The sequence below is a fragment of the Rutilus rutilus genome, assembly GCF_951802725.1.
Source record: "Rutilus rutilus genome assembly, chromosome: 9".
NCBI classification, from domain to species: Eukaryota; Metazoa; Chordata; class Actinopteri; order Cypriniformes; family Leuciscidae; genus Rutilus; species Rutilus rutilus.
Genome location: NC_140223.1, coordinates 28180407 through 28200341, shown reverse-complemented (window position 1 = coordinate 28200341; position 19935 = coordinate 28180407). Strand labels below are relative to the sequence as shown.

The 19935-nt window shown below is 37.5% G+C and overlaps 1 protein-coding gene across 2 annotated transcripts; it reads right to left on the bottom strand.

Moving 5' to 3' along the window:
* Positions 1–708: 708 nt before the first annotated feature.
* zbtb32 (zinc finger and BTB domain containing 32) lies at positions 709–17613 on the bottom strand. Of its 2 annotated transcripts, none has more exons than XM_084418824.1 (5): positions 17502–17613; positions 12916–13917; positions 9734–9834; positions 1476–1649; positions 709–1311 (listed from the first exon to the last, which is right to left on the bottom strand). In XM_084418824.1, exons 2-5 carry the CDS (start codon positions 13842–13844, stop codon positions 1082–1084), a joined length of 1434 nt encoding a protein of 477 aa, XP_084274950.1. In that variant the 5' UTR covers positions 13845–13917; positions 17502–17613; the 3' UTR covers positions 709–1081. The 2 variants fall into 2 exon arrangements, with proteins under 2 accessions (XP_084274950.1, XP_084274951.1); XM_084418825.1 differs by lacking the exon at positions 17502–17613 and adding an exon at positions 16959–17088.
* Between the last annotated feature and the right edge of the window lie 2322 nt (positions 17614–19935).

Genomic DNA, 19935 nt, shown 5'->3' with positions numbered 1-19935 from the left:
TATGCGTCAAGCTCGGTTGTGCTTCTGTTTATGTTCCCTGATCAATGATTATATGTGAATAAAAGCCTAAATTCAATCAGGTCATCATATAAAGCGATCGTTTCTCCAGAAAATTTGGACTAAACCGCTCAATTCATATGGATTAGTTTTACGATCTCTTTATGAACTTTTTTAAGTGTCAGAGTGGTTGCGTAGCTGTCTATGGAGGGACAGAGAGCTCTCAGATTTCATTAAAATATCTTCATTTGTGTTCCGAAGATGAATGAAAGTTGTACGGGTTTGGAATGACATGAGGGTGAGTAAATGATGACAGATTTTTTTTTTTTTTTTTGTGAACTATCCTTTTAAGGCTTCTGCCAAAACATGCAATAAATACAGTGAATAGAATGCGAGCTGCCGCGAGGAAAGTAGGGAGAATCCCCTAGCAGATTTAAGCAGGTGGTGATGGGGAAGGTGGAGGGCTTGGAAAATTCCCATGTCCAATTGGTTCGGAACAGAAATGAATAGGCTACATAGATTGAACAAACAGATTGATTCCCCAAAAGTGCTCGGCTGACAACAAATCAGCTGCTTGGAAAAGATTCAAGACTAAACCATGTATTTATTCAGAATATAGGCCAACTGTCATACTCTTCTTCATAGGCTTTCATGTAGATTGATTAATTTGCATATTTCCAGACACAGATTAAAAAAAGCCACAAACTCTTTCAGTTTCAATCATAATGCTTTTATTAAAAGATTGCATACAGTGTGTAAATAGATCACATAGTGAGTGCTTAGATAAATGTGTCAGATTTCACCAGCTCAATAAATAAACATGCATTTTGTATGCTATTGTGATGATTGATATTTCACCGAGAAAATAAGCAATGGCAAATTACAATCTACATCATCTAGACGTCTTCAAAGAAAACTTACATCATTGGCACAAATGTCCCTTGTATGTAAATTAAATATATTATCACATTTGTAAAATGGCTTCAAAATAGATTCATAAAATTATTCAAAATAACAAAACTGTATTAAATGTTCTATATCTACACGTTAACCCCCTGGACTCAAATGTCCAGTTTTTGCATGGTCAGGTGTGGCAGTTGTACAGGTATGTGCTGCTCAGGCTCCAGTCTGGAGGGAAGTCCTGCGTGGAGTGATTCTTCAGGTGTTTCTGCATGGCTGCCAGGCTGCTACAAAACTCCAGGCACAGGGTGCACTGGTACGGTGTGGCGCCGCCGTGAGTGCGCAGGTGCTTGATCATGGCCGAATAGTCACGGGAACGTTGGCCGCACAGCCGACACTCGAATGGTTTTTCACCTGGAAGAACAGAAAATAAAAATGAATTCAAAATATAAAAGGTTACACTACTAACTCAATGCTACTAAAACAGCACTGATTCAGATTACAGATCTTATCTTGATACAGTGAAACACAATGTTCGATTTCTCAGAAAGTGAAAACGTTCAAAATGTTGGCTGTACCTGTGTGGACCCGGTGATGAGTGTCCAGCTGGTGTTTAAGGCTGAACCTCTTGCTACACTGTTTGCACTGGTAAGGCTTCTCTCCCCCGACACCCCTCCTGAGCGAGCGCAGTGATCGCCTGTCCCGTCCACCTCGGCCACAGAACTTACACCTGAACGCCACCTCCCCCGAACCTGCCAACGGGGTGATGACAGAACAACAGTAGGTGAGTAACTGTGAACAAGTGGACTAGAAATAGAACACTTCTCTGTTATCAGTGGACGATCTTTTTAATGCAGTTTCATTTCAGAAGAAAACCACAGACAAAGAGGTTTGAACAGTCATATGTGGCTCAGTTTGCATTTAATCTTCAAAGTCTATTTACCCGTTTTTTTATGCATTATGTTTTTATTTTGCATGAAAGCGGATTCATTTTTTAAAATTCATTTTGGCACTTAATCAAAACCTAAACATTCAAAGGTTTGCGGTCATAAGATTTTAAAAAATGTTTCTGAAAGAAGTCTCTTCTGCTCACCAGGGCTGCATTTATTTGATCAAACACAGGAAAAACAGTAATATTGTAAAATAATGTATTCCTGTGATGTTTTCAGCATCATTACTCCAGTCTTCAGTGTCACATGATCCTTCAGAAATCATTCAAATATGCTGATTTGATGCTCAAGAAACATTTCTTCTTCTTCTTCTTCGTGTTGAAAACCGTTGCTGCTTATTTTTTTACATTTTTTTTTTGAAAACTTGTGACTTTTTCCCGCAGGATTGTTTGATTTAATAGAAAGTTCAAAAGAACAACATTTATTTGAAACAGAAGTGTTTCGTAACATTATAAATGTCTTTACTATCACTTCTGATCAATTTAAGGCATCCTTGCTGAATAAAAGTATTATTTCTTTAAAAACAAACAAGCAAAAATCAGACTGACCCCAAACTTTTGAATGGTAGTGTAAGTTTTCAGTTCAAATATATGCCTGTTGTCTATGCATGTTCTTTAAAGACAGAAAGAGTGACCATTCGACTAAAACTCTCAACACATCATCATGGTCTCTGAGGCAAAAACAGTTTCAGTGCTTGATGAGAAAGCAGGGTTATTTTTGGTCTGACGCTGGTCAGCTCTTTGGCCCCTCATATCTGCTCAAATATGTTTAAATTTGATGTGCTGCTGGTGATGATTGTTCCATCCTGTTAAAACACCAGTTAACCACGCGTGAAAGTGAAAGGAGTCTTAATATAAAAATAAGGGTGACACATAAGGTTCCATTTGTTACAATACACTACATTAGTTAAAAAATGAACAAACAATGAACAATACTTCTAAAGCATTTGATAATCTTAATGTTAATTTCAACATTTACTAATACATTATTAAAATCAAAAGTTCTGTTAACAAATATTAATAATTGTTCATGTTAGTTAAAACATTAACTAACATTAACAAATGGGACCTTATTGTAAAGTGTTACCAAAATAATTTAGCTTTACATTTACCAAAACATTTACAACAATATAAAATATATACCAACCTCTGCATCTATATTGCATTTTCTAATTTAATACAAACATTCCCATTTTAAATGATATTATCACAGCAATTTGAGTGAACTGAATTTCACACTTTTAGACATTTATTAGTAGGCTAAGCCTTGAATGACAGCAGATCTCGAGCTACACGAACATTCGAAGGTTGAGCATCTTGTTTGTTTCACTAACTTTGTATACAAAGTACATTTTCATTTGGACCACTTTCAAAAGACCACAACTTTATCAGCATTATTGACATTATCGATGTGGTCAATCTCATTTCCAGTCGACCTGAGATGTCTGCACGATGTTTGATCAAATGGTTTGCAGCATGGCCAGAGAAATATGTTGTACAACTTTCTTAAGAAAAAATATGTGTAAAGAATAATGTATGGCATTTCAGGGCTTCTGTACAGTATTCAAAAGTATTTTGTTTAAAATGTTTTTGTTTAAACTATATTCTGTGTATAACTATGTTATATTCTGTAAACTATATTCTATATTCAACCCGTGAATGGTCATGCAGCTCGAAATCTGTTGTCATTAAAACAAAAGATGGACAAACCAAAAACTAATAAATGTCAAAGTGTGAAATAAGTTCACTCTAATTGCTGTGATGATAATATCATTTGTTGTGGAAATGTTTGTATTAAATCAGAAAATGCAGAAGATGCATTTTGATCGGTGCTATCAGACTTTCTTTTTAGAAATGTTTTAGCTGCATTTGATATTTTCTGTAATCCTAAAACTTTCTCGTAATTTCCATGTTTAAATTAACCTATGAGAACCTTACTATATATAATAGCTGATGCTAATATGCTTAGACATTTAAAGAAAATAAAAAAAATAAACAGTCCGAATGATGACTGAGAGACATACCAACAACATCTTGACTTGACTAAATGTTTTTTTGTGTGTGTGTGTGTGTGTGTGTGTGTATATTTTTGATTAGTTTCCTCAAGTAAGTCAGACAAAAAAACGTGACACTGCTTGTTAAGGAATCTTCATCGGAAAGAAATCAAAACATGAATTTAAATTCTAGCTGTTAAATATCCAGTTCTGTTCAAATAATAAACCAATCTTATGTTTATTTTATATCAAATGTAAAAACGGCAAGATTAAAAGTGATTTATGGTCAAAAATAAAGTGACATCTAAGCTTTGGTAGTGCGCAGCCGAGGGGCCCAATTTTAGATAAACACATCCTGTGGCAACTTGGTGTGCGGCCTAGTTTATAGCTCTCCCTGTCCCCACACACACACACACACACACACACACAGATATACATTCACACACCACATCCTCCCCTGTACAGCTCAAAGTGTGAAAAAAAAGCATGGTTAACACTTTCTGCCTTTATATTCGCTAAGAGAGCGTTTATGACAATCATATGGACATTTGCAAGGTTGTGTAAGCTTACGCTTCAGAGCATGCTGAAAAAAAAAAGCAAACACAAAAGTAATGTGAAACTAAAGCAAACATACTCGCACATGACAGACATTGTATTCACACATATGTAAACACCCACACATTCCCACATACCCCACACTCTCTCACACAACACTAAACCAGGATGCAGCACAGTAACATAAAACTGCTGCAGAAACTTGCGCTATTACAGCACAAGTTTGCTGTTTGAATAGGTGACATCGTACAATGTGCCCAACCGTTCTTAAAACTGCCGGCTAAAGTTATCGAATGCATTTTAATAAAACCAAAACCCATCTGGACACTTTGGAAACTTTGCAGCTGGTACCCTAAAATGACTTGAGTTGGCGTAACCAAATGTTGTCAGGTTGAAAGAGTCATGTGAAGCACATTTTTAGGTTTTGTGACAAATATTTTCATGGAAGTTCATGGAAGAAAATCGGATATTTCAGAACTTAATGTATAGGTTGTTGACATGCTTTTCTTCTAAAATTAATTTAATAATTATTAGACATGCAATTGCGAATAAATAAGGGACTACATTAGAATATGATTTAAAAAAAAACCACAGGACAATTTCAGTTAATTGCAAAAAAAACAAGGTGCTACAAGGTGTAAAAAAAGCTGCATTCCCTAAAATATACACTTCACCTTTTAATTCATAGAAATATGCATTTATATTTATTTTAAAACTAAGACTACCCACATGTATGTGATAAACTAAATACAGTATAGATTACATAGTCTCTTAAAGATAACATCTCATAAAAATGTGTTACTATCATTCTCACCCCAAAATGATCCGACGTGCACACAAGCTCGACACATAAAAAGCGCTCTAACCCCAAATTGGATGAAAAAAGAACAAGTCGACACTTCTCTTTTGGTACTGTATTCAAACCACCATGGAGCACAGAGCCAATCAACCGCAGGACTGTGCTGATGCACCACGAGAAGCCACAGTTTTCTCTCGCACACAGCTTTACACCCCAGTTTAGAAGGTAAGGGGTCATTTGGTTCTGTACAATGAGAGAACACTATGTGACCTCACAAAGCACAACCAATATTGTGACTACACAGTGATCCCTAAAAAGTATTTGGACACTTAAGTAACTTACAATGCATGAATGTCATTGCATTAGATGCCAAGCGGAATCTGAAAACAAATGCTGCAGGAGTGTTTCTCAGAAATAACTTTTCATTTCATGAACATTTAACCAACAGGTGTCAATGTGATCTTTTTTTTTCTTTTTTTTTTTATCTGATGCATGAAGTAATTTCCCTTCAAGTTCACACATTTGTCCTAGCAGATTAACCACAGTTTTATTGCACAGCTTAATTGCATTAATGTCTGATAACGAGAAAAAACTCCAGAAAAACTCTAAATACTAAATAAATGCATTATAATAAAAAAAATATAAAAGCAAATTTATTAATTGCATTGTTGGGGAAAGTTACTTTTAAAAGTAATGTGTCAAAATATTACATTACTTCCTAAAAAAGTAACTAATTGTGTTAGTTGCTTTTTATGTAAAGTAATGCGTTATGTTACTTTTGCTTTACTTTTTCTCGCCTCGGCTGGTCTTGCTTGTTTGTTTTTAATGACACAAATAAAAAAAGGTTTATTAGAAAAAAAATATTTAAAAACAGGTTACATTTTATTTTTGGCAAATGTAAAAGTCCTTTCAACAAAAGTGAAATGAATAAGTCTCAGGCTGAAAGAAATGCAAATTCACGCCTGTCCAGTAGAGGGCGCAGCTAAAAAAAAAAAACGTTCAGCTGTGCTGCTATTCTGGATTGCAGGAAAATAGGATGCAGAAGAAACTTCAACTCTCTTACTTCAGTAATAAAAAAAAATTAAAAAAATTAAAAATAAAAAAGAGACAAATGTGACTGTGCCGAGGGGAGTGTAGTAAAGCAGAGTCTGCACGGGGAGAGAGAGTGAAGATGAGCGGTGACAAGTGCGTGATGATTAACACCTGTCTCTAATTCCAGTAACTGACGGAGAGACAGAATAAATAGAGCCTGCAGACTCTGAGGACATGTTTTATGTGTTGGAAATCTTTGCTACTGTATATTGAATGCGCAAGATCGCTTTTATTTATGAACATTGTTACAGTGGTGCCGAAGCCCGTGGCGAAGAAGTGTGCACGCCGCCATGCAGCCAGCACAAATACCACTTGCGGAGCTGGTCAAATCGCTCACCGGTTTCCACCAGACACAACACCAAGCCCTTATGGACCTCAGACTGGAGCAGGAGGATTGATTCCGTCTGCTGGACAAGGGGCAGGAGAAGGACTGGCGGGTCATCCAAAGCTTGTTTGGCCGGGAGGTCACCCCGGACGCAAAACGACTCGGAGACTTTTGTGGACCTGTTTGAGAAGAAAGCGGAGGAGGCCGGTGCGCCTGATTCCGCTGCTGTCCGGGGAAGCACAGGAAGCAGCACAACCTCCTGAACCTCCTGCCAAATGGCGACCTCAAGCTATGTGAGAAAAAAGATCTTGAAGAATCCATTGTTTCATCATGACTATGTTAATTTAATGAATGATGTAATCACCAAGGGCTATGCAGTGAAGGTAACAAACCTCAGCCGTAATGATGGAAAGGTATGGTACCTTCCTCATCCTTCAACGGATCATCCGCTCCGCCAAACAACAGCGCCAGCGTTTCCGGTTAGTGGAGCTGGGGGATTGGGGGATAGGGGGATTGGCCCAGCCCCGCGACGTCAAGGAAGTAATCGACCTGGTGCTGGAGCAGTTCATCGCTCGTCTGCCGCGCAGGACTGCCGAGTGAGTCCAGTGCCACCACCCGACGTCACTGAACGCTGCCATCCAGCTGGCCGAGGATCATATGGTGGCATGCACAGGGGGCGGCGAGCCCCTCCCTAATGTTTCTCTCTCCAGCCCTTATCTCTTTTTCTTCTGTCTCTCGTCCCATCCCTATTCCCAGGTCATGGAGCAATGCGCTCCCTCGACAGCCACAGCAGGGAAGAGGCAGTCTGGCCTCTGAGGTTTCCCAGGGTTACGGATCTTGGACACGAGGAGACGTGTCCGAGAGTGCCGAAGCCTCCGCGTCTTTTTCGCCTCTCCCCTCTCTCTGTCAGTCTCTTGGCCAACTTTCTGCCGGCGGGGCGGTGGGAAGGCCTGGGCCTGTCTGTTGGAGATGCAAGGACCCAGGTTATTTCCAGGATAGGTGTCCAGTCATGGAGCTGCGGGGACTTGGATCAAAGTCCCCGACTCCCCGCAGGCTGGAACACATCTGCATCTCAGCATCTGGAATGAATGCGCACTGTCCTGAGATCGCTGAGGGTGGCGGAACTCACAGCAAACCCAAAGAAGTGTGCAATTGGGAGTTTGGAGGTACAGTATCTGGGCTTCCACTTGGGACATGGACATGATAAGAGCAATTCAATTGCAGCCTGCCCAAATCCCAAGACCAAAAAGGAGGTGAAACAGTTCCTGGGGCTGGTGGGATATTATAGGAGCTTTGTGCCTAATTATTCAGAGCTCCCCAGTCCGCTGACTGATCTTACTAAAAAGAAAGCTCCAAATCTGGTCCAGTGGATGGAGCTGTGCCAATAGGCTGTAACCAAAGTGACAGCTGCTCTGTGTGAAGGGCCACTCTTACAGTCTCCTAACATTGATCTCCCCTTTTTATTGCAGACAGATGCGTCGAACAGGGGGCTGGGAGCCGGAATAACTTCCAGTAAGTGAAAATCCTGCATAATGCCCCTTTAATCTCTTCTATTTTCTGATGACATGTTTACTGGAGCAAGGGCGGGACAACCCGTCACTCAAGTGAGATCAGCCAGTAGCAAACCACAACCATCTAACAATTCCCCATGGACAAAATCAAGTCTATCGCAACTTCTGTTTCAGGCTCAACAAAGATGAACAGATGTTTCAATTCATCTATAATGCTAGATGCTAGCATTTATTTACATTTATGCATCTGACAGACACTTTTGTCCAATGTGACTTGCATTACATCACAATTTATCAGTCATGCATTCCCTGGAGATCAAACCTATGACCGTGGCATTGTTAGTGCCATGCTGTGCAGTTTGAGATGTAGGAATGATAATAAAATATATATTTTTTTATATAAGTAATAATAAAATAAAGCTGAATAAATAAGCTTTCCATTGATGTATGGTTTGTTAGGATATGACAATATTTGGGCGAGATACAACTATTTGAACATCTGGAATCTGAGGGTGCAAAAAAAATCGAAACATTGAGAAAATCACCTTAAAAGTTGTCCATTAATGTTCGCGATTGTTCTGCATTCACTCACACAAATAAATGTTTTATATATTTATGGTAGGAAATGTACAAAATATCTTCATGGAACATGATCTTCACTTAATATCCTAATAATTTTTGGCTTAAAAGAAAAATCGATAATTTTGACCCATACAATGTATTGTTGTCTATTGCCACAAATATACCCCTGCGACTTATGACTGGTTTTGTGATCCAGGTCACATATATAGATAAATAAAGATTCAAAAATGTCACCTCTGCTCTACCTTGTTTCATAGTCTAGCTTTCCACTCTTAGAATAAAATGTTCTATATAGAACCCTAGGGTTCCTGACTTAGTCTACTGTTTATGATCCATTTATTCATAAAGTTTAATTAAACAAAAAACTGAATAATACAACAAAAATAATTCATTAAAACTAAATCTATAAAATGATCCTATGATGGGACCCTCTAAAAGGTTCTATATACAGTATGAAGTGCCTGACAGAACACTTTAAGGTTCTATATTAAACATTTTCTTCTAAGACATAAACCTGGCATTGACTATAAATATTGTTGGCCTTTTGACGAATAGCTTTGTTCTTCTGTTGTAAGACGCTTTAGATAAAAGCATCCGTTAAATGCATAATTGTACATGTAAATGAAATAAAATAAAAACCATTTAATGGGAAATTCTGTCTGAAAGATTTCATAGGAATCAAGTTCAATTGATAGATGCATGAATTTTACATTTCAAAAAACGTTGTCATTTTTTCCACTGTCTTCTATCCTTTCTTTTACTGCTGTCAGAGGAAGGGAGGCAACGGCCACCATCTCTACTTTAAATTGCTTTCAGCTCTTTGAGAGATACACACCATTTACATCCTGTTGCGGGCATCCATTCCTCTGAACTACGAACAATGTCAATGCATCCAAGGCAAAATCAAAATCAGTTTGTGTTTCTGCAAGCTGCTGCATGAGTATCTATATGCCTTCTTTATTCTGTGCAGATGTACGTGTGTATACAATTATTCCAGATTCATTTTTGTGCATTTACACAACATATTACCTGAGGTTGATGACCCAGTGGTTGGCCTCCAGGGGTTTTCCAGGGCCGGCTTACCGCAGTGTCTGCAGCATATCTCCCTCTCCTCTTGAACCTTTGGCTTCCTGTGGAAAATGTTGTCATGTTAACGCTTATTCAAAGATGTCCATATTTTCCATGCATAATTAGTGACATTAGCTTTTAGGACTTTATTCATCATCAACTTATAACTTCATAAAACCGAGTCACTGCATTTTCCTCTGGTGTTTTTTTTTTAACCACTTGTTGATCTGGTCAGCTAACACCTGCAAATTGAGATCATCTAGAGATGTATTTCAACACATTCAAGTGCTTTTGCTAGACCACAGCTAATTATTACCAGCAGGTAAAGGTCAGTGAGAAACCCACAAGCTTTAAGGTGTTACTGCTGATGCTCTCTGTTAGGCTTAGTGTGTTATCACATTTGTGCTATTATTTAGGAGAAAGTGCACAACAAGTTAAAAGTTTTAAAAGACACTTGCCTGAACTTGTTTCACATGCTCTTAAAAAACGTTTGATCAAAATGTTGTAAGCAGTTCCTAAGACAAATATAAATACGCCCATGGAATGACTTTCTTTACTACTTTATTTTACCTTTTAATCAAGTAAAGTGTCAGCTTACATGTGTATTCCTTCAACGCTTTAAAAAGCATCTCAGGATGCACCTGATGAAGTATAAAAATAATAAGAAATGAGTAGGTGTGGAGAATACGAAGAGGAAATGTATGAACAAAACTCTATATACAGCGCTCTGTAGCCTCACACATGTAGACACACAAGGCGGCAAATTGCCATTCAAATGCATCTCAAATCTGTTTAATCAAACGATTAAGACTTATCAATTATCAATTTAGACTTACATCACCTCCTTCTGTCTAAAACAAGACCAAAAAGTATAAGAACAAAGGTTTTGCGCTCAGGTAGCAGGAAACAAAGCAAGTCGACAATGGTTTCCTCTGCCAGAGTAAAGCAACCTGCAGTGCATCTACAGTGTGAAGAAAAGATCATCTGATTTTATATCCGATTCAAATATTTAGAGCCAAAATAATAATAATAATAATAATATGCTCTTCAAAATATAATAAGTGATATTCTATAAGAGCCTTCAGATATTTACATTATTTTCGATGTTTAATCATGAACTTGATGAACTGGTGAGTGGGTGGTTTGTACTGTTTCTATGTATGTGCATGCATAGAAAAGAAAGAAAAAAAGTTTCAATTTTACACTCACATTGAGCAAAACAAGCATAAAGATCTCTGTCTGAATGGGGCACCTGTTTTCGTGTGTGGCGAATTGGGGAGTGGAACAGACTTTGGCTAAAAATGAGCCTGAAATAGAACATCATGCTCTGAGGGTGGAGATGGCTGACTTTCATATTTGCTGTTTCTAAAGTCGGGGATAACTGGGGGGCTCCCCTCAGTTTCAGCCTTGATAGTAAGTGTTGTTTTCCAAAACACTCCCCCGACATATCCAGTATTTAGTGCACATGATGCTTCTGTGCTTTTATCCTGGCTCAAACACTTAAAATATCGACTAACAGATCTTTATGACCACAAGCATATCTATATACATCATACATGTCTAATTACAAACAAAAGTGATCTTAACAATATTTATTATTCATACCCCAAAGTGTTTCATTACAAGAATATGTCATAACACTATCCATAATTGTCTTTATTGAACTATTATTCCAGTGCCACTGAACCAGAGGCCGTTATTAGTTCCCCTCAATTTAATGGAGCCTGTTGAAAGACTATTCATGTAGGTGGAACAGGGGGCTGGTTGGGGAAAAAGTGTCTGTTGGAAAGTACAGAAAGAGAGCATATACACTACCCGTGAAAAGTTTGACATGCTTGATTGAATTTGTTTCTCAACTTGCTATAGAATACTGTTGTTGATGTATACAATGCAAAGAAATCACAATTTTGAACAAAAACTATTTTTGATAATTATTGTATCTAAAAAGATGGTTGGAGAGGACGGTGAAGATTAAAAAAAAGTGTGCATGTGAACTTCAGAATTTTATATTTAACAATCAGGATAAAAGTCTAATTCGAGCAATCGTGGTCTTCTTCAGTATAGTATTGCATAGTAGTAAACCAGTCCTTTATTTAAAGTAATGCAAAGTTGGATTTTGTGGTGTTTGCTTTGGTTATGACTGTAAATGTGTTGTTGCATTGGTGAAAAACGTGTTTACCAGACTTACGGTGTTCCGCTGAAATTAACTGACTATAATGTGGCTTCCTGCCGAAAATATCGTTGTAAAAAGAGATTTCTTTCACCATGCTGACAATACCCAGATGTCTCATAACCCTGGACTTCTCCCTGCAAAAAAGACTATGGACACTGGACTGCTGAAGGTCAAAGTTTAAAATATATATAGTTTCTTAATGTTTAAATGTTATTGCATTTTTAATGCTCATACATACAGACAGCCCAAAAGTATTTGAACACTTAAAAGAGGTCACTTTCTTCACGAAATATATTTGGAAGGATGTTGGTATCCAAACAGTTTCCACTCTATGGACAAAAATATTATCAAAAAATAATATATATGATGTTCCACAGAAAAAAAAAAGAAAGAAAAGAAAGTCATACAGGTGTATAATTACATGAGGGTGAATAAATGATGACAGAATTAAAATGTGTGGGTGAACTTTCCCTTTAAGCCACCCGTTAAACATGAATATCATTGCATTAGATAGCAAGCATCTTAATGTGATCAATATCTATTGTTTACCATTTAAAACCAATTTTTTTGTAAAATGTTTTGCTTGAAAAATGTGTACATTGATATTTATTGATAATTACGCACGAGTGATAAGTTCAAATGGTAAGATTGCGTCTGTTTAAACCACCTCTCTCTGAACAAACTCATTTTATTTATTGGCTTTGATTGAATCATTCATCAATTTCTTTATGTATCTGGCTTTATGTTTTGTCTGTATATAAAAAAATAGATAATTAATAGTACAAATCAAGCTAAAAATCACTATCATTATGACCATTAAAAAATAATAATAATAAATCTAGTTTACCTCAAGCTATTCTTATTCACTTGTCTTTCTTTAAAATCAGTTTAACATGGTTGGATATTTGATCAAATCAATAACATTTTCATTTCGTTTCAACATCTAGCGTTTCAGAAAGTCGTTTCTTACCTCTCTTGACTTTCTGACTCGGACTCTGTTAAAGCTGTACTGATAGAGGTGTTCTTTCCTTTTAGACCCGAAACAAAGGGACTGTCTTGAGTCATCTGAGAAGAGTGTATGAGAGGGTGATAGGGGTGAAGCAACCCGGGATAACCCATAAGTGAGGAAGAGACATGTGGTTGGAGCGAGCGGTGCAGGAAGGGGTACATGGGTGTGGGGTACGGGTACGCTCGGAGCGAGTGGAAGGTCATAATTTCTCTACACACCATGCTACGAGACGGGTTGACTGGGGGCCAACAGAAGCGAGGGGTCGAAGATGGGGTGCTGGAGGAGATGACGGGTTCTCTGGAGAACACCGGAGGCTGAAGAGACACAGGGGAACAGCTTTTCTTGTGTGGATCATGGACCGACCTCTTGTGGTCTTTATTGGTGGAAGAACGCTCTTCTTCTAAAGAACAGTCGAGGTTGTCTTTATCCGTAGAGTGGCTTCTTTTGGACAACTCGGTGCGCTTGAATGTTTTGTCGTCTTGGAGTGACTTTGCCACTTTTGTGTCTGTCTTAGTAGGGGAATTTGGACTACTAAGTTGTGCTTGACACTGTTCCACCAAAGACTCCACTTCCAGGTACTCAGCACCCCTCAGCAGCTCTTCCAGGTCATCTTTGGGCACCTCCACCGATTCGCTGTACACATAGTCCAAGATTTGCTTGAGTGTGTGGGGAGAGACACTTTCTATTGCGCATCTGTACCCTGGACCTGGACCGTGCTGGTTTGTTAACTGACGCTTGAGCCGCTTGCTCGCCAGCGCTAGGATCAGAGCGTGGGCTTTAAATGAAAGGCCTTCCACGGTGAGAAGCGTGTCACAAAGGGTCCCTGCCTGACGGAGCTGCTCCGTCTGATGCAGAAAAGGCACGTGGTGAGGGTTATGAATGCGGATCATCTTCAAAGAGTGAAAGGTGCAGCTGAAGTGAGATGATCGGGTTTGATGTCGAGCTGCGAAATCTCATGTCAGCCTTTGGAAGGGGGAAAAAAAACAGAGGTTCAGTTTGTCAAGGGAAACTTGTTTAAATTTGTCAAAGGAATCGTAGTCGATGTGAAAGAGAGACAGACAAAAGGTTCTCAGCTACAAATCTTAAAATAATCTCTCATGAAATGAAAATGATCAAAAATCAGTAATTATATAAATTGCATATTTGTTGTTGTTGTATACAACAAAATATGCGACATTATTAGAAAATAATTAAAATGCTAATGTTATAAACTCTATGTGCTGCCGTCTTGACCTGGTCTCTCTGGAAGATGAGATAGCAATATCTCAATGGGATTTTCCTGGCTAAATAAAAATAAAATAAAAAATAAAACTACGGTCACAAATAGTAATAAATGAAAACACTGAAAAATATTTCATCAAATATTACATTATCTATTGATAATGCAATGTGCAATTGATGATGAGATTTATTCTTTTATTTTTTAAACCCATCTCTCTCTCGGATGCAAACTCAATTTATTTATTGGCTTTTAGTTGTTTATATTTTTTATTTATTGACGTGTCAGGTTGACTGGATTTTTGAAGAAATAGATCATTGATAGTCCAAAAAAAAAAAAAAATCCAATTACCCATTTTTTAAATCTAGTTTCCTAAAATCAAATTAACTGTTTTGTCATAGCTATTCTTGTCCATTCATTTGAGGGTACGTGGTAGAGTGTACAAATCATATCAATCTCTAGACATTAAACAGTCATGTATAAGACAAGAAGATAGTTTAATCCTAACCAGTATCATTGCCATTTTACAAGCACCCAAGGATTAATCAATCTTTCATAGTTAAGGTTTACAGACAGACAGACCGAAAGAAAGAGTGAAACACAGATAAGCCCGAAGCTTGAAACTTTGCATTTCACTTAATTTCAGAGATTGTGAAAGACATATTCAGAAGAATCAGTAGGGTTGTTTTTTTTCGGAACTCATCAGCGTCACAACACCTTCAACCTACTTTCAGCCATCAGGCAGACAAACTAATTCACAAAATGAAACTCTAGCAATGTTTAATCATTTCTATCTCACAATAGATTCAACCATGAACTGGAATTGCATTGTCTAGGTATGGCACAGAGCGGAGGCGGGCATGTCTGGTCATGTCAAGGTGCAAGGGCCTTTCGAATTTTGCATCACCTTTGAAATTCTGTGAAGTACTGCGATGAAGCCACAGACCTCTTCAGAATGTGAAACTCTGACTAATGCCGGTACGCTGAGACTCGTAAGAGTTCAAGTTTGTTTGATCAACAACAACAGTATCAAAGCCATACAGTAGGTCGGTTTAGATATGCATCTACTGTAGTAGCAGTGTGATGTGGTGTCTGGTGGAACGTTTGATTACAGTAGGCCTACATCGCAGCTGTGTACTAATTCCTCACAATCGCGCAGAAAGTGGACACGATTTCAATACTCGATCTTGAAGTGCGTGCCAAGAATGACTCTCCAAATAACATGACCATTCTGGAATAAAAAATGGCCGCTTTTAGATATTATCATTGAGATGTACATGGTTCGAGATGCAAGTATCTCAATCGGCGATATTCCTATGACCCATTGTCTGTTTTTGGTCATCGATCTCACAATTGCGTACAAAAGAAAGTAAGATTACCGAATGCCTGCAAAAACTTGCTGATACGATCACTCCCCCTCAGCGCAGACGCAACGGTGACGGATTGTGGAACATATTGTTCTGAGATGACGATGCTTAATGTTCGAATTACTAGAACTGATGCTAAACTGGCTAAAAGTGAGACACACACACACACACACACACACACCACAAAGCATGAAAGAACAACCGAAACAACCTTAACATTAATATTGTAAAAAATGTATCAAACAGGTGTGTGCAGATACTTATTTTTCACAACTGTCCAAATTAACTGATGGGAGTTTACACACTCAAGTCAGGTGTTCTGGAACCAAGTTAGCCTATTTAAAGCGATAGTTCACCCAAAAATGAAAATTGTAATCATTTACTCACTCTCACGTCGTTCCAAACCTGTATGACTTTGTTTTCTTCGGCAGAACACAAAAGAGGATCGTTAAAGAACATTGGTGTCTAAAAACATTGAATTTTCAAATCACAGAGACATTTTTCGAAATGTTTCGGATGACAAACAAGTGTGAGTAAATGACCACAGAATTGTTTTCGGTGAACGGTACCTTTGACAGAGAATACGCTCGGCTAAAAAACAGAGAAGGCTTCTGAGGTCCTTTGCAACTTTATTTGTAGCATTAGCTTGAGTGTGTGTGTGTGTGTGTGTGAGAGTACCATTTAAAAAAAAAAAAGCATGAGTCACATTTTAAGCTACAATATTAATAGTCTAGTGTATTGTAATATAAGTGAGTCATATTACTGTACTAATGCTACACCATAAATGCAGCGAACAGTATGTCGCAATTAGTGTTTAAACATGCAAAAATGAATATCAAATAGCCAAAAGCTACTAAGTTTTTGCTTTTCATAAGTCACAAAAAACGTATAATCCAAGCCGATTTGGCAAAAATTATCTAGTTATGTATTGTATGTAAAGCATATGGGATATGCTAAGCATATTCTACATTTTAAATCTAAAATAGTTGAATAAACATGAACTGTTTCATGCATTACTGCATTTACTGTATATTCTACAACTATCGTGATCACAGCAACTGCCAAGAAACAGGTCAGAGGTGCAGAAAGTTGTTTCTATGTTTATGACTATAGTACAATTAGTAATGCTAAATGAAATGCATATGGATACACCAATAACTTATTTTGCTTTCTTAAGGTTTTGCTAAATTATTTCTAAGACCAATTTGTTTTACATTTTAATGCTCAGCTATAACACGCTAAATAAAGAGTGTCACATACCTCACCAGTTCCTATTCTTTTTTCGTCCTCTTCTAAAGCCCTAGTGAAGTTGAATTCTCATTTGAGCGTGAGAATAAGAAGAATGAAACTGAGGAAAAGGCTATGTAGTCTATCTAAAACTGCAAATTCTGCAGTAGTGCAATGAGCAATTGACTTACCTGCCGTACAGGCCCGTGAATGTCTTAACGTGATACGCAAGTTACACTCTGTCCCATCACCAAACCAAACCCTTCCCTTCATTGTATGAAACTACAGTACATCAGATGTCAAAACTATTATCCAATGACAGACATTAGCCCAGGCCACAAAAATCTATGAGCGACAAAAAAAGTCACCTATAGATTGTACAACAGACAATCAAATGCAGGTGATAACTTTAGAAAACTGCACAAGTGCATCGGTCAGACCCACATAAAGACACAGCGAGAGAAAGAGGCCCATGAGTAACAGGGGAAAACCTGTCTGCACAGTGACACATCCTCTCCGGGCCTGCAGTCAGAAAAGACCTCAACACACAATCAGACACTTGCACGGATGCTTTTGTAATCAAAAGATGTTTTTCCAGATATAGAAAGCACGGCACTTGGTGATGGGGGAGGGGAGGATGTAGAGAGACAGCAGACAAGATGAGAAACAGCAAGATGACACTAAACGATGGAAAAGAAGAAGAGCCTGACTCACAGAAACTTTCAAAGACGTACCTATGAGCTCAAGGTGGAGGCTGCGTCCTGCCGCGAGCAAGTCAACAGAGACGCATTACCGCGCATTGCGACCTCAACCAGAGGTGTCATCGACCAGTGGATGCCTACATGTGGGTGAGATATAGCAAGGCCACCTCTAAACTCAAGCCAGCCCCTCCCCTTGCACCTCAGACATCTGTGATTGGTCTTTTTTTCTTCCTTTCTATCACCATATGTTTTTCTAGAAATCAAGTGCATCTGTGCTGTTGACTTATTTATCCATCAAAACCTTTTATGATAGCTGCAGAAATACGGACCTGGTCAAACTCAGAAAGTTGATTAATGATAATATTTCCAATTAAATAAACATTTTATAAGAGGAATACAATAAATTAGTTTTCATGTTAGAAATAGCACATATTGCTCAAACTTCTATGTTCACTTAATAGCGATACTGTCATAGAACAAAGCTAATATGATTTCCATATTTCTAAATTGTGTTTAATATTGTATCCGACACATTCAAACATATGATAGAGACATGAAAAATACTAATGAAAAACTAAAAACTAATGCCCAACTCACTGTAAAAATATTTACAGTGTAATATAAATATTACATTTTTTAATATGTTTTACATGAAAATACCATTTTAGTCTTTCTACTTCAAAATTTCATGTTTAATTCAATGTGTTACTATTTGTAATTATTTAATGAATTAACTAGCAGTTTCTGAGTGAAACAATTGTTTCAAAGCAAATCCTACACCACATTTTTTTCAATCTATTTGTCATGGGAGTGAGGTAAACAATCACTTGTGTTAGTTGTTGAACAGGACTAGATTAATAAGCTTAATAGAAGTGAATAGAAATTAATAGTGGATACGTTGTTTACTTTTACTAATAGGTTTGCCTTAATTTTCACACTTTTTTTTGTGCCCTTTTTTGGTGCAACTGCCCACTCTTTCCCATGTTCCACACCATAATCACAAAATATCATGTTATGGAAAACAGCCAGTTTAACATGAAAGGAAAGGCGAGATGCAGAGGTAGCTGTCGCTCTGGCCACAAGTGAAACTCACAAAAAAAACTGTTGAAGACTCACCTCTTCTATCATCACCTCACCTCTCTGAAGATTTATCAGTGCACACATGCATCTTCCAGTACCCACGCTGATGATACAATCATATTTTTCTAAATTAATGCCATTGGTTCAAAAGCAACTCAACCCACAAGATAAGAACAATTCCAAGAAGAAAAAAGTGAAAGTGAAGGTGTGCAAATTAAGTAAAATCATCTTATCAGTCATTGCAGTGGAGGCTGCAGATCTTATCAGTTTATGATGTGCAATACTTCAAATTTTAACGGAAACTATCGTTATAATGTGGCATTTTCTTCATACTAAGGAAAGGCCTGTCTTTCCAATGGTGTTAGGGGGTCCCTAGAGGTTACAGTCAGAATGATAATCTCTGCAGAACATGAAAAGGCCAATATAATTAATCAATTAAATAAAAAAAAACAAAAATAAAAAAACAGTTGAGTCATCGTTAAATTATCATTTTTCTGTCTGACTTAACTTAATTTCTGTCTCTCAAAATTATCATTTGGCCTTAGAAGACGTGAATATAGCTCACGTTACAGACCAGACTACTTTTGCTTATTTTTTTCCTGAGGTTTGTAATGAGGTAACAACGAGTCAGAGTTGTCTTTTTTATGAACCTTTAGAATATTTAGCAACTTTTGTTTGTTTTCAATGATTGAACTTGAATAGTTCAATTTCTTTCTTGAAGACTGTGCTGACAACTTTTGAGTTCAGCTTGGATTGAGAATTATTGACACAAATTTCATGATTAGATTCACAAGCTTGCGAATCAATCTCGATTTGGACATGGATACATGATCATTTTTCTCAAGAAAAAAATATTTCTCAACCAATGTAAACTACAGGGAATCATGTCAACTATTAAGTTAAAATTAACAACTGATTTGCATAAAGTTGCACATAAGGTCATTTTTCTAATAATAGCACAATATATTTTTAATATAAGAGTAATAATAAACATAATATAGTGATTTTTTTTGCAAAATACTCTCTAGACTAGAGTAAAGTTTCGTTTAATCTTTAATAGAGTTTACAATCTGTTGTTACATTGAAGTCTATCTGCAGTTGAAACACTATTGCACGATTACATGAGATATGTGATACATTTCAGTAAGTTGTACAGTAGGCTACTGTATCTTTCAACATACCCTCGGATGTTCATTCATGTATAGGCCTATTTTGTGATACGCCTACAACTAGTAGCCTAAAGAGGAAGAGATGGTTACTTCACAATCACATGCGTTCCCGCTTCGCTTGAACTGAGGCAATACCGTAACGCCACATTGAAGAGCGACAAATGCAGGCTATATCTTGTTTAATATTTCGTAATAGAATTTACATAATTTGAAAGCTG

What these genes read in the sequence shown, in the direction of transcription:
- zbtb32 (XM_084418824.1), bottom strand. Translation starts at nt 13,844, where the DNA reads ATGATCCGCATTCATAACCCTCACCACGTGCCTTTTCTGCATCAGACG. An exon ending in GAGTCAGAAAGTCAAGAGAG is followed by an intron (nt 9,835 to 12,915) that starts GTAAGAAACGAC and finishes CATTTTCCACAG; the next exon opens with GAAGCCAAAGGTTCAAGAGG. An exon ending in TCATCACCGGGTCCACACAG is followed by an intron (nt 1,312 to 1,475) that starts GTACAGCCAACA and finishes CTGTTCTTCCAG; the next exon opens with GTGAAAAACCATTCGAGTGT.